The 13,636-nt window shown below is 43.4% G+C and overlaps 1 protein-coding gene across 1 annotated transcript; it reads left to right on the forward strand.

Moving 5' to 3' along the window:
* Positions 1–4,634: 4,634 nt before the first annotated feature.
* Positions 4,635–11,211, forward strand: sbk3 (SH3 domain binding kinase family, member 3). Its single transcript, XM_008295752.1, has 4 exons — positions 4,635–4,741; positions 7,017–7,164; positions 8,498–8,700; positions 10,211–11,211. Exons 1-4 carry the CDS (start codon positions 4,736–4,738, stop codon positions 10,964–10,966), a joined length of 1,113 nt encoding a protein of 370 aa, XP_008293974.1. The 5' UTR covers positions 4,635–4,735; the 3' UTR covers positions 10,967–11,211.
* The last annotated feature ends 2,425 nt before the right edge of the window (positions 11,212–13,636 follow it).

Below are 13,636 nucleotides of genomic sequence, written 5' to 3' on the forward strand. Positions count from 1 at the left end.
TATATTACCAAATTATTATTTTCAGAATTTATAGCAGTAGTTTGACTACTTGGTGATTTTATTATCACATGAACTGTGATAACAGATTAAAAGAGAAAAACGATTTCCCCAGAGACTGCATGAGGGTCAATTAATAACAGACTGAATAAATAAAATCCTCAGATTCAGATCAACGTTAGACAATGTTTATGTCACGTAGGAGGAATAAATCACGTCTTCTTTTACTTCCACTGTGATTAAAAACAATATTTGTTATTTTGCGTGCTAGTTTTATGAACCAGTCGAGGCCTGAATGATGTGCAAATAAATAAACAAATCAGACTGTGATTATTTCTGACAGATATTGGAGCATATTGCAGTTGTACAGTATACATTTGGTTTTAAGTCATCATATCATATCAAATGCTTTTGGTTTCAGTATGAAAAGTTCGATATATCATTAAATATACAGATTTCCACTAAACAGACGTGCAGTAGAGCGGTCCGTCCACAGAGGGGCGTCGCTGAGCTGCGTCCCGGCGTGGCTGATGCCCAGCAGCTCGGTTCGGCCGCCCGTCAGTGGAAACTGTAAATAATACATGCTAAGCCCTGCAGATCAGAACAACACCAGCAGCTGGCCTGCATGTGTGCTGCTGCTGCTGCATCTCTTGATCCTTTTATCTCCAGAGAGGAGGAGCAGCAGAGAACTCAGCAGCGTGACTCAGATGGAAACGCTGATCTGATGAAGACAAACACAAAACACTGGAGCTTAAAACGAGCATAAAGGCTATTTTAGCAGGTGCTGCTCCACCGTCACGTCACGGAGAAACTTCATGCCGTGCTTCCTTAATGCCGCCACCTCAGGCCGAGTTTAAAAATGAGACGAAGCCGACTGACGAGGTCACAAACATTCAACCGTCTAAACCAGACTCTACTAATGAATGTGTTTTAATGTGGCTGATATTGTTTAGTGTGATTTCTACCACACAGATGAACACAACATATCCATAAAAATTAATGACTGCAAATTTGTCACTGCACAGTGTCTCGGTGGTTAGCGCATTGGCCTCGCAGCTAGAAGGTCATCGGTTCGCGTCCCGGTGAGGACACCCGGGATCTCTCTGCGTGGAGTCTCCATGTTCTCCCCGTGCAGTGTGGGTTCTCTCCGGGATTAAGGTGTAGAGATGATGGATGGATTTTCCCGTTTATATTTATTTGTTTTCCCATTTATATTGTTGTTGTTGTTGTTGTTGTTGTTGTTGTGTGATAAAACACAGAATCAAACAGTGAGAATGACACCAGCGTCTCTCTTAAAACTCTCTGTCAAGACTTCCACCGTGTCCTCATCACAGGAGTTGTGAAGTTCTCCCTCCTCTTTTGAAATCTGCTTCTCCGTCGTCACAACACCTGCAACAGGAAACTGAACCATGAGGCAACTAAATATTGAACAGCAGCAGTGAGAACATCCCGTAAACGCTGTTTGAAAATTCAGGCCACAGAGTAGAAACCCACGGCTCCACATGGAGAAGACCTGAACAGAGGAGGAGAAACATCTGACTGGGAGACTGGACAAAGATGGAAAAGGATCCAGAAGATCAGTGAGCAGCTAGAACCCAGTGCAGCCCAGTGTGAGCAGGAACCAGGAGGTCCAGAAGGAGCCACAGCAGCACTGATCAGGGCTGCAGTGGTCGTCCTCCTACAACGACTCCACGGACAGTCAACTACTGTCACTATGGAGCTGTGGACACCAGACAAAGGCAGCTGCTTCAGACTTGGCACAGGGCTGATCAATGGAGACCAGAGTTAGTGTGAAGCTCACACAGTGTGAAGGACACTTCAGAACATCAGCCTCTATGGACGGAGGAGCAGAACTAAACCTGGCTGCTGCTCACAGCTAAACTTCCACATCAAAGTTCACCAGAGAACATGAACAGAAGCCTGATGGATGCTGGAGAACATCCTCTGGTCAGATGGAGATCAATGTGTTGGGCTCACATGGAGTCCAGATGTTTGGTGTGAACCTGACCAGGACCACCACAGTGGATGCATGGTCCTGACAGTGAAGCACGGAGGTGGCAGCATCATGATGTGGGGCTGCATGAGGGCAGAAGGTGTTGATGACGTTTATAGATGCTCCATAAAGTCTAAACTGGTAATTTGTAATCTGACCTCAGAGCAAATACTCTACTGTTCAACTTAGAAGTAATCTGATTACTGTGAGATGATACAAATTTGAATTGTTTGACATTTAGGAGTTTGGGAGTGTGATGATGTGGGGCTGCATGAGGTGTCGATGACGTTTATAGATGAATGTCTGAGGATGAACCAGAATACTGGCTGACCAGATGAAGAAGAGGAACATTCCAGCAGGAGAACCATCCAGAGAACAACACCATCAAGAGCTTCTACAGAACATCGAGGAACACTGACTTGGTTGCATTGGGTTTCTTCTGTAGGGCTTCTTAATATAGGAAACGCTAGCTGTTGTATCATCGCTCCTCAACAAACAACAGTCTCTAGTGTCGGAGAAACGTTTTCCTTTAACTGAAACCGTCCCCGTGTAGCCAAAGACCCTCCTTATATAATGTGACGGCGTCCGTCCACAGATCCGTCCCGAGTGCGAGCTGACGTGTTGACGTGAAACCACCGTCTGCCGTGTGTACACAGCGTCCACATTTTAAACATGTGTGCGTCTCACACCTTGTGAATGAACCCGACCGGGTCTTGGCAGCGAGTCAGCAGAAGTGATGAAGGTTGTGTTTTGGTGGCCGGGCGGTGCAGCCGGTTGTCACAGCAGGGGCCGCTGGAGCCTATAGGGGCAGCACAAACACGGCTGGTGTCAGTAACCCGAGCGCCGGCGGCTTGTTGTGATAGCAGCCGCTGTTTGCGTTACATAACCGGCAGCCACCGGTGGCAATAATAGTTCAATAGCACGTAGTAGCAGAGAATCTGACTGAGTGGACGGAAAGAGGAGGAGGGTGTCGAAGCCATAGGAGGCCTGACCTACAGCCGGCCAGGAAGCAGAGCTGCACGTAGACGCAGAAGCAAAAGGAAGGCTTCAGCTGTTCCTCGTGTCAGTCTGCAGCCATCGTATGGAAACACATCACCAGAGTCACAATAAACGCTGACAAGGAGATCGTCTCTAAAGAGCAGGGAGGGTTTGTCGTAAAGAGGGAGAGTTACGAGTCAGATACAAAGAAAAGTATTGTAATGAGAACTCGTAGAAATGTTTACAGCGTGCAGCAATGTGCAGCCGGTGATGTAAACAATGTGTAGAGCATATCGATAATCCTGCTTAAGAAGCTGTGAGGTAACTTCAGACGCCGAGTCCATGTCGCTGGTGGAGGAAAAAACAAAACAAGAGAAGCTGTAGAACAAAGAGTGAACACGTATGGAAGCCTGTTTCCACCAGCGAGAAACTATAAGAAGTCCTGATTATGAGATCAAAGAGTCATAAACATAACTTAGAAACTGAGGGATGCTGTGATTTTCAAATATTTCTAAATAATTAGATTTTATCTGATTTAATTGTGCGGTCACACGTAAAAGAACAAAATAATATTTGTAGAAATACAGATTTTTGATAGACGTTGTCTGTGTGGCATTTATAGTCAACATGTACATTAATACTTAAATATATAAAAATATATATATATTTACCATTTGTCAAACCGTAATTGAAAAACTTTTCAAATGTATGTAAAACAACGATATTTTAGTTGATTTTAATAAAGTAAAACTGTAATTTCATGTTTAAACATTGAAAAAAAAAATGCTGTTTATAAAGACGTAGATTTTTTTATGTGGACGTTTATAATCTAACAGTAAACGTGTAAATTTATATTTTGTTTTTCTGTGATTCTGCTCAATATTTTCTGTATTTAACATCAATAACAACAGTTTAAAAACTGAACTCATCCATAAAATACATCAGCAGATATCTGTAAAATAGTTGTTGTTGTTTTTCTGATTTAAATACAGTAACTATAGCTTAATTTCATGGTTTGTTTGTTTTTTAAATTGTGTTTATAAAAATATAGATGTTTTATGTTTACATTTAGGGTTTGGGCTTTTTTTTTGCTTTTTTTTTTTTTACAGTAGATATTTAAATTTATTTGACGGGACTTTATTTTCATATATGTTTATATTTTGTATAATATATATTTTTTCTGACTTTATATTTGCTGCAGATTTCCTCGTTATTACCTGTAATTGACCAAAACAGGGGAAAGTTGTGAAACAATCAGTGTGAAGGAGGAGATCCGGTGTCACTGAGGGTCAAACCGTCTCCAGACGTTCCTGAAGGCCGGCAGGAGGAGGAGGAGGCCGGTGCTCCTGGACCACTAATCCCAGTCAGGTTCAGGATCAGGGCTGCAGCTCGTTGGCCGATTCCTCACATTCCTGCATAGCTGCTGATTAAAGGAGGAATCCTGCGCCGTGGGGGTGACAAAGAGCCACGGACAGGGTGACAGCTGAGCAGAGGGGAGGCCGGACAGCGACGGGTTAACGGACTGGAAACGCTGGGATGTGACCAGGAGGAGGGTTCACATACCTCCTCGTTGTATTTGCCAACAGAGCAGAGGGGAGGCGGAGAGTCGCTGGCAGCTCGGTAGGAAAACACTCAGTCCGACCCGAGTGCGTGAAGCTGCTGCATCGAGCTCCGAGCACCACATCAGAACCACAGAACCTGGACCAGCTCAGAGAGGCTGAGGGTTAGATGCTGAAGACAAACTGAGATCATCCAAACAGAAGCAACATGACTGTAAGTATCACACAGAGACTCAACTTTGCACAGGTCCAAAAAAAAAAGTACAAAAAAACCTGCAAAGTTTCCTGCAAAACAAGAATCCACACAAACAGCGAGTTAATGAGGTTTACTGGTCCATACCTGAACTACGTTTTGCAATAATTTACTGTATTTATAACCAGCCTTGAAATAAATTACAGCATTTTTTCTCTTTTAAAATGTAAAAACCGCTCCCAGGGAACAGGTGCATCCAGAGGAGAAACTCAGACTCATCATATCATGACAAACAAATCAAAGTATTGACGAAGGAAGCTGCAGGTTTTTTTGCTCTGGAGCAAAGTTTTCTGCTAAATGTGTGTTTCTACAGCGTTAGAAGTTCACAGTGAACGACTCTAAAATGGTTCATGTGCAGATTTTTGGGTTTAACTGCTTTTAACACGGCTTTGAATCGCAGATAAATAGTACAAATAATAACTTACTTTCATCCAGGATTGTAATCTAGAATTAAAACTCATTTAAAAATGCATATTGTACAAACAAAGTTGTATTTTATAACCATATTTAATATTAATAATGCCCAATTGTATTTATTAAATGCATAAATTAATAAAACACCTGCAACAATGAGGGACAGAAAATAAGAAAAGTTTGATTTTCAGGGATTTATTCGAATGTACGACACATTTCAAGGCTAATAAACTGTAGAAAACAGAGAAATTAAACTAAATATATGAAAATCTGTGTCCATCATTAGCAAAAACATGCTTTGTGCTTGCTTGTCAGTTTTTGTTTTTGCTCCAAAACTCTATCAGATTGTAGTTTTTAGCCGTATTTTTGTAGCACTGTTAGTATTTTTACAGTAATTATCACAGCGTGCAGCCAGTTTGAGGTTTAATTTATCATATTTTTGTGTTTTGCAGCTACATTAATGCATAAATGCACGTTTTCATTGCACCAGTTGCTCCGAGGCTGCAGGATTTCTTTAAACTTGCTGACGCTACATTAAATCGTGGCTTCACGCTGAAGGTCAGAAGCTTCGGTCGATGATCACCTCAGCTTGTAGCTCGTAGAGACGATTCTGTGAAGCGTCGACGCTCAACCGCCGAGTTAAACCGCGACCTGATCAAACTAGAATCTCAGATCGGTTTTAATTTCAGCGCGTTTGCGGCCGTAGGACGTACTAACGAGATAACTGCAGCCCGTTAGCAGCTCGGTGAGGAGTTAATGAGTTTAATGAGTGGACGGAACAGGTTTTATTTTTGGGAAACTGCTGCTCGGCTAACAGAGTCTTCACAGCCACGACCCATCATCGGCTCCGTTGGACATACATCTCAAACATTCGGGCTTATTTTTGGCTGCACATCTGATCCATTTGTTTCTTCAGCAGTAACTCACGGCAGAGATCGATCCGTTCGCTAAACCTCTGACGTGACATCGCTCGGATAGCTCGATGCCATAAATCCGGAGCGCCACCTGGCTCCGGCTGATCCGATCACATTTGTCATCGATGGGAAACTTTCAGAGATGCTGATCCAGAGGTCCTGACCGATAGTGGCTCAGGAGCCCAGCTATTGTCTCAACCAGTGATTCGATTAGCTGCAGCTCGGTTACGCAACACGTGGAAGGTCAGGAGTAAAAATACGTCCTGGATGTGTTTTGCGTTAAGCTGAGCGTCTTAGCTGCTCACGCCCTCCTGCAGCTTCACCGAACGCAGACCCCACGACACATGTTCTGGTGGTTCTGATGAGATGTCACGCCGAGGGTTCCAAGACAGGTGGGCAGGAACCGGTTTGTTCTGCTCGTTCCTGCCAGATGCATGATGGGACGCAGCGAACGTGAGTGATCTGAGCTCAAATTTCTGCGTAACTTGATTAAAAACGAAATTCAAGTTGGATTAATGTAATGATAACTTTATTTTGGTTCACTCTGAGTTCAGGTTTCTCCCCAACAGCTGGATAATTTAATCTTGTCAATAAAAACGCTCTGATTCTGATCCTATGAACTCATTTTACTGCGTTGGTTGAACATAATTTCAGCAGAAGTTGTCTGAACTTAAAAAGGTCGATGCGATCGGTATGTTTTCTCTGGTGCACGTCCATGAAGGAACCTTCAGAAAACAGCAGGAACACCTTTAACCTCCTGAGAATGTTTATTGGCAACATAAAACTGGAGCTGATGAGATTTCGAGCTGCAGCTTCAGACACAAGTTATATGATGGACTTGGATGAAGCTGCGGATCTCGTTTCTGTCGATGCGTAGATTTATTTTTGTTTGTTTGCTTGTTTGTCAGGCTGCAGCAGCTCAGGACCTGGACGAGCTGTGCTTCCTGTCGGCCCAGTCGATGCCCAGCCTCAAGGTGTCGCAGCACTTCCAGGTGCTGAAGCTGCTGGGCGAGGGCTCCTACGGGAAGGTGATGCTGGCCGTCCACAGGAAGAGAGGTGAGCGCCAAGGCCCGAAGGCCCGAAGGCCCGAAGGCCAGAGGCGAGCCTTAAGGCCGGAGGTCGGCCGCTGGGAGCCTCCTGCTGGTTTAACTGGGAGTTCTGGTTACGCGTTTGCATTCCCGTCGCAGCACATTTATCTGGGCTCGGGTTCCTCGCTAATGAAGAAGCTAGACATGTGGCGTCGGATGTTGTTTTATTGTGTAACCTCGCGCTCTTGTGCTGCTCAGCGTAGAGTTCTTCGTACATTCTCCGGGATAAAGTTGCTGAAGTGAAACGGAGTCGTCCCGAAGGGGAAGTTATATTTGTTCACAGTGTCAGTGACGTTCCTGCTGCCGGAGCAGCATCTTTAAAAAACAGGAGAATCATTTTAAATGTCTTTTTAAAAAAATTTTATTTTATTTTATTTTTTACAAATTACGGATTTTTACTCTTTTGGTAAATTACAGATAATAATTAGTAAAAATATAAATTTTCACATCAAAAATCAGTAAAAAAAAATAATAATTCATTTGTTCTTTTACATTTAATTGTAAAATAAAATTTGTTTTGCTGCATTTAAATTACCTAAAACAAAAACCCCAAAACATTAAGAGTATTTGTCATTACTTGAAAAAATAAATTGAGTTTTGTTAAATTACAGATCATGATGCAGACTATTAAAAAAGAAAAATGGAAGAAAAAAAAAGGAGGCCAGAATTGTTATTAGAAAAATCTGCATTTATGCAAATAGTAATTCATTGTTTTTACAGTGTGTGACTGTAAAATTACTTCTTCTTTTTTTTTTTTGCGTAATTGCATCACCTAAAAATATAGTTTTTCATGATATTTGCCATTTTGTAAATAAAAATTAAATACATTAAGGATTAAAAAATGGAAAATATTTTTCTCCTATTTTTTAAAAAAATGTTTGATTACAGATATTTATTGAAATCCTCGTGAAAATAAAGATTAATTAACATGCCGACTGTAAAAAACTGAAATAGTTTCCACATTGAAAATCTGTATGTTTGTAAAACGTGTCACCATCGAACTGCACCGTTTTACTGTATTTAAATGATATAAAACATAATTATTTTACAGATATTTGCTGTTATTTTTACTTTTTTTAAATTTCACAGTACTCCAGTGTTTCCTGACACACTTGCTGCCAGATTTCCACAATTTTTTACAATTTTTTTTTTACCTGTGTGATTAGATTTTGTCGTATTTAATGCACTAAATTCACATCTGTCACTTAGAAGCTGACAGTTTTCTTTTTATCTCTGGACAGCAGTATATATTAATGTCTATATGTTCTGTCTTTCCTCCTGTTTTTTTTCTGTCCCTCCAGGAACCCCGATGGCCCTGAAGTTCTTCCCCCGTCAGTCCACCTCTCTGACCTCCTTCCTCCGTGAATACAACCTCTCGCTGTCCTACTGCACTCACCCCTCTCTGACCCGAGCCCTCGGCATCTTCTTCTCCACGCCGACCTACTACGTGTTCGCTCAGCAGGCCGGACTCTACGGAGACCTGTACAGCGTCATCGTGTCCGAGGTCAGCCGCTCACAGACGTTATATCGATTTAAAACTCAACGTACACGTCTGAACCAAAACCACAACAAACCTGCAACTTTAAGCGCTTCGGCTGCAAAAAGAAAAACTCCTAAAAACATTTCCTGTGAACGTAATCAAGACGATAAAACAGAACATCGTCTTGGGTCGGCAGCAGTTTTATTAGAATTAGAAGCTTTAAGGTCAACATGCAAAAACAGTAAAACTGAGACATTCTCATCCAAACTTGGACAGATTTTCCCTTTGACAGCAGCTTATTGGTGCAAACTTTGGGTTTCCTGCCTGTCAGACTGTGTGATCTTTGGCCTTGTGAGTGGATGGTGCGACTAAAACCTAATCTCTCAGAATATGTTTAGCTCCAAAAAACACAAACAACCAGAAAAAAAAATAACACAACACAAAATAAATGCAGTAAATTCTGTATTAAACTTCATATTTTAGCCTGTTGAAGGTGTTTTTTAAAAGACTTTGTGCATATTTCCTGTATATTTTTGCTATATTTTGATAAAAACGCTGAGAAATATGTATGTAAGGTCATTATAACTCTTTGAAAACAACAGACCCAACGCTGGACCAGGACTTCTACACACTACTGTCCAGTAAGATATGATTTATGTTCAGATAAATGCTGTTTTTGTGGAACTTTTGCAGGACTATAGGCAGATCATGCTCTTAGAAACGCTCTCAGAAGGGAATCCAGACTTTTTTCCAGCTCTTACTCCTGAGTGCTGGACAGCAGCGTCCAGATCAGCTGCTCCGGTGCGTTTGTGGTTCTGCCAGTAACATAATAGAACCACGATAAGGACGAGGGCGTCCGTGTTCTGAACCCAGACAACCTGACGGGAAGCAGCAGTTTCTACATTCGGCCAGTCAGGAGTCTTGCTTTGCCAGATTATTGTGGCTGCACCTCCCCAGCAGGCTGCCGGTTTGTGTTTCTTTAAACCTTCGTCTCTACATTTTGTCCAGAATGACTCAGTCTGAGCTGAACAAAAAAAGTCTGAGACAAGATTAAAAATGTCCAAAATCCTCAAAAGCTGTTCCTCAAAACAAAACTAATTCAGTCTCAAAACTCGAAACTTGTCCAAAATATGTTAAAATGAGATAAAATGTGTCCCCATTTACTGAAATTTTGTCCAAAAAGTCCAAAACAAACAAACAAAACAAACGAAATTATTTTAGTCCGAAAACCCGTCAAAATACATCAAAAAACTTTGTCCAAAGTGACTCAGAATTTGCTTAATGCTCGTCTAAAATGTCTTAAAATAGAGTCAAAACAAGTCCAGAATTACTCAAACCGTCTCCTAAATGTCTCTAAATTGATCCAGATGACCAGAACTTAGTCCAGATTTGGACTCAAATGGTCCAGACTAATTAAACATTTATCCAAAAAGAAGTTCAAGTGACCAAAAGAGCAGGACGACCACTGTGTCCTGACAGTGACTCCACCAGATGCTGTAAATGATAAAGTGTGTGTTCTGTGGTTCTGGTCCAGGTCGGGGTGGACGAGGACTGTGTCCAGAGGGTGATGTCCCAGCTGAGTGGCGCCGTCACTCACCTCCACTCGCTGGGCTTCGTCCACCGGGACATCAAACCCGAGAACATCTTCCTGTGCGACGCCGCCTGCCGCTGGGTCAAGCTGGGCGACTTCGGCCTGGCCCGGGCCGTCGGCACCACAGTGCGGGCCGTCTGGTACGAGTCACCCTTCTGCACCCCGGAGGTGGAGCTCGCCAAGGAGACGGAGAAGGTGCCGGAGGAGGAGGAGGAGGAGGAGGAGGTGGAGGACATCTGGATCACAGTGGAGCCCTGCATCGACAGCTGGGCTCTCGGGGTTCTGGTCTATTGCCTGCTGACCGGGTGCTTCCCCTGGGAGGAGAGCACCCACCACGACCGAGGGTACCGCAGATACGAGGACTGGTTCTACCGGGAGCAGGAGCAGAACCCGGGGGACGACGAGGACGCCGACGGGTTGGCCGTCATGGAGAGGAACCGGAGGAACAACCCTCCTCCCTCCCAGTTCGAAGGCCTCAGCCCGCTGGTCCTGACTCTGCTGAAGGAGCTCCTCCACCCAGAACCCAAACACAGAGGGAGTCCGGAGGAGGTTCTGAGCTACCTGGGAGGCCCGTGGCTGATGGAGACGGAGCTGGAGGAGAGGAGGAGGGCCGAGGAGGCCGAGAAGGAGGCCACGAAGATCAGAGAGAGGGCCGGCGTGGAGGAGGAGCTGCTGAGGGAGGGACGAGGAGAAAGATGAGCTGCTCCAGCACAGCTCTCAGATGTTCTGTATAAATGTAGATGTGACTTCAGTTGATTCACTGTAAGGTGCTGATTTTTCATATTTTTCTAAAGTTCCTCAAGTTTCCATTTCTATTGTTGTACATATTTCTGAGTGTGTGTGTCTTAATTTATGAAACAGAACCAGGAAGTTTTGGTTGTGTTTCATAACGCAGATAAAGTCTGGATTGAACTGGTCTGAATAAAACATTGTGTCTACGTTAACGTCTGGTGGTGCCGCTACACAAGAACAAGAAAACAAGATATAAACACACACATCACACTTTCCCTCCATTTTTATTCTTGTTTTAAACCCACGTGTGTCTTTTAAATGTGAAATTCACAACCTGTAGTGGAACAGAACCGAACAGAACAGAACAGAACAGAACAGAACAGAACAGCAGAGAGTGGACGGTAAAGCCTGAATGTCCAAAATGATCTGAAATGTATTCAAAATGAGCGAAACAAGAGCCAAACAGGTCTTCAGCTGTCCAAAATTCATCATGATTTGTACAAAATGACACTAAATGTGTCTGAAGTGAGTTAAAATGGATTTAATTTGTTCAAAACTCGTCCAAAATTCCTCCAATTTAGTCCAAAACGACTTGAAACTTGTCCACATTTCTTTAAAGTGACTCAAAATTGATCCAAAAAGAGTTTAAATGGTCAAAAATTACGACAAATTTGTCTAAAACGACTCGAGACTCGTCCAAAATGACACTAAATGTGTCTGACGTGAGTTAAAATGGATTTAATTTGTTCAAAACTTGTCCAGAATTCCTCCAATTTAGTCCAAAACGACTTGAAACTTGTCCACATTTCTTTAAAGTGACTCAAAAGTGATCCAAAAAGAGTTTAAATGGTCAAAAATTACTACAAATTTGTCTAAAACGACTCGAGACTCGTCCAAAATGACACTAAATGTGTCTGACGTGAGTTAAAAATGGATGAAAAGATTTAATTTGTTCAAAACTTGCCCAGAATTCCTCAAATTTAGTCCAAAATGACTCCAATCGCATCTAGAAATAGTTTAAAAGGTAGAAAATGTCTCAAATTTTGTCTAAATCGACTCAAACTGTCCAAAATTTTTCAAAAATTTGTCCAAATGAGATGTAAAATTTCCCAAATTTGCTCTAAAATAACTCAAAACTTGTGCAAAGTGAATCCAAATCCATCCAAGTTTCTTTAGAGTGACTCAGAATTGATCCAAAAAGAGTTGAAACGGTTTAAAATCACTTCAGGTTTGTCCAGAGTCTCAGTCATGAAGGAGCTTTTGCAGCATTGACTTCCTGCTGAGGAGCCTGAATGTTAATCTGGGAAACCTGAACGGGTCGTTTGTAATGTGACATCGGAGCGAGTACTCTACTGTAGGGGTAATCTGATTACTGTGGGGAGGCCTCGGCTGTATGAGACGGTGTCATGAGAACACACACCTGTGGGAATCAGGGACATCTTTGACGTGGGGAAGCAACAGCTGCTGCAGAAATGCATCTAAATTAGGAGCGAACAATACAAGCCGCTGATCTTCCTCCGAGCGGCTGTGATGTGAGTCCTGCACATCAAGACCCTCCATCTGATTTACTGTGGAAACGCATCGCCACCTCGCTGCACGTGATTCACGGAGCCGCTGACAGAAACAAACGCTGCAGCAGGTTGGACTCGACCGTCACCAGAGTCACCTGCATTCCTCTCGCTGGACGTTTGCTTTGGCGCCGCACAATCAAACCGTAGAGGAGCTTTACTTTAATCGGCCCCGTAGAGTTAAAGCCGCTCTCGACTTGCACCGTGCAATGTGCAGGATATCAGGGTTTCAGTCTGGACCGGGTCCCTGTTGGTAGCGAGCCGCTAATGCGCCGCTGTGTGGGTCGGTGCTAACCCCTGCCGAGGGCCACTCCACATGCAGTTATAAATAGACGGAGGCCCATCCATTCAGGCAGCCTGCACATCATCACCTCCCCGCGATGGCTGCACTGCACAGGCCTCCCAAGGCAGCAGTCGGCCTTGGCGCCCGCAGACCTGCAGCAGCACAATCTGCTGGAACACCGTGACCCACAAAGTCCAGTTACTGCGTCCCTCCTTTCTCCTGCCCGTCTGTCCTTTCATCTGTTTACTCCTTTTATTCCCTCACACCGTAAACCTCTCGTCTCTCAGCTCACCGCGGCATAAATCAGTTCTTTCTTTTATCAACATCTGAGGAAGAAGTCTGCAGAAGAAGAAGAACGTTCCAGCAGGAGAACCATCCAGAGAACAACATCACACAAGAGGTTCTACACGAGAACAAAGTGGAAAACGGAAAATCCAAAGAATGTCTCAGATGATTCAGTTTGGCCAAAACTCGACCAAAATGTCTCAACATTTGGCCCAAAAGGAGTTAAAACGAGATGAAATGGTGAAAAACTGAAGGTCCAGAATTCCTCAAAATTCATCCAAGATGATTCTAATTTGTCTAAAATGTTCCAGAAAAGTTAATGACTGCAAGTTTGTCTAAAGGCTGCACGGTGGCTCAGTGGTTAGCACCGTGGCCTCACAGCTAGAAGGTCGCTGGTTCACATCCCGGTGAGGACACCCGGGATCTTTCTGCGTGGAGTCTCCATGTTCTCCCCGTGCAGCGTGGGTTCTCTCCGGGTTCTCCGGCTTCCTCCCACAGTCC

The sequence above is a fragment of the Stegastes partitus genome, unplaced genomic scaffold (assembly GCF_000690725.1).
Source record: "Stegastes partitus isolate 25-593 unplaced genomic scaffold, Stegastes_partitus-1.0.2 Scaffold1074, whole genome shotgun sequence".
Taxonomy (NCBI): Eukaryota; Metazoa; Chordata; class Actinopteri; family Pomacentridae; genus Stegastes; species Stegastes partitus.

Bases quoted from the DNA above. Each gene is read 5' to 3' on its own strand.
- sbk3 (XM_008295752.1), top strand. The intron at 7,165-8,497 runs GTGAGCGCCAAG...CTGTCCCTCCAG, and splicing joins GGCCGTCCACAGGAAGAGAG to GAACCCCGATGGCCCTGAAG. The intron at 8,701-10,210 runs GTCAGCCGCTCA...GTTCTGGTCCAG, and splicing joins ACAGCGTCATCGTGTCCGAG to GTCGGGGTGGACGAGGACTG.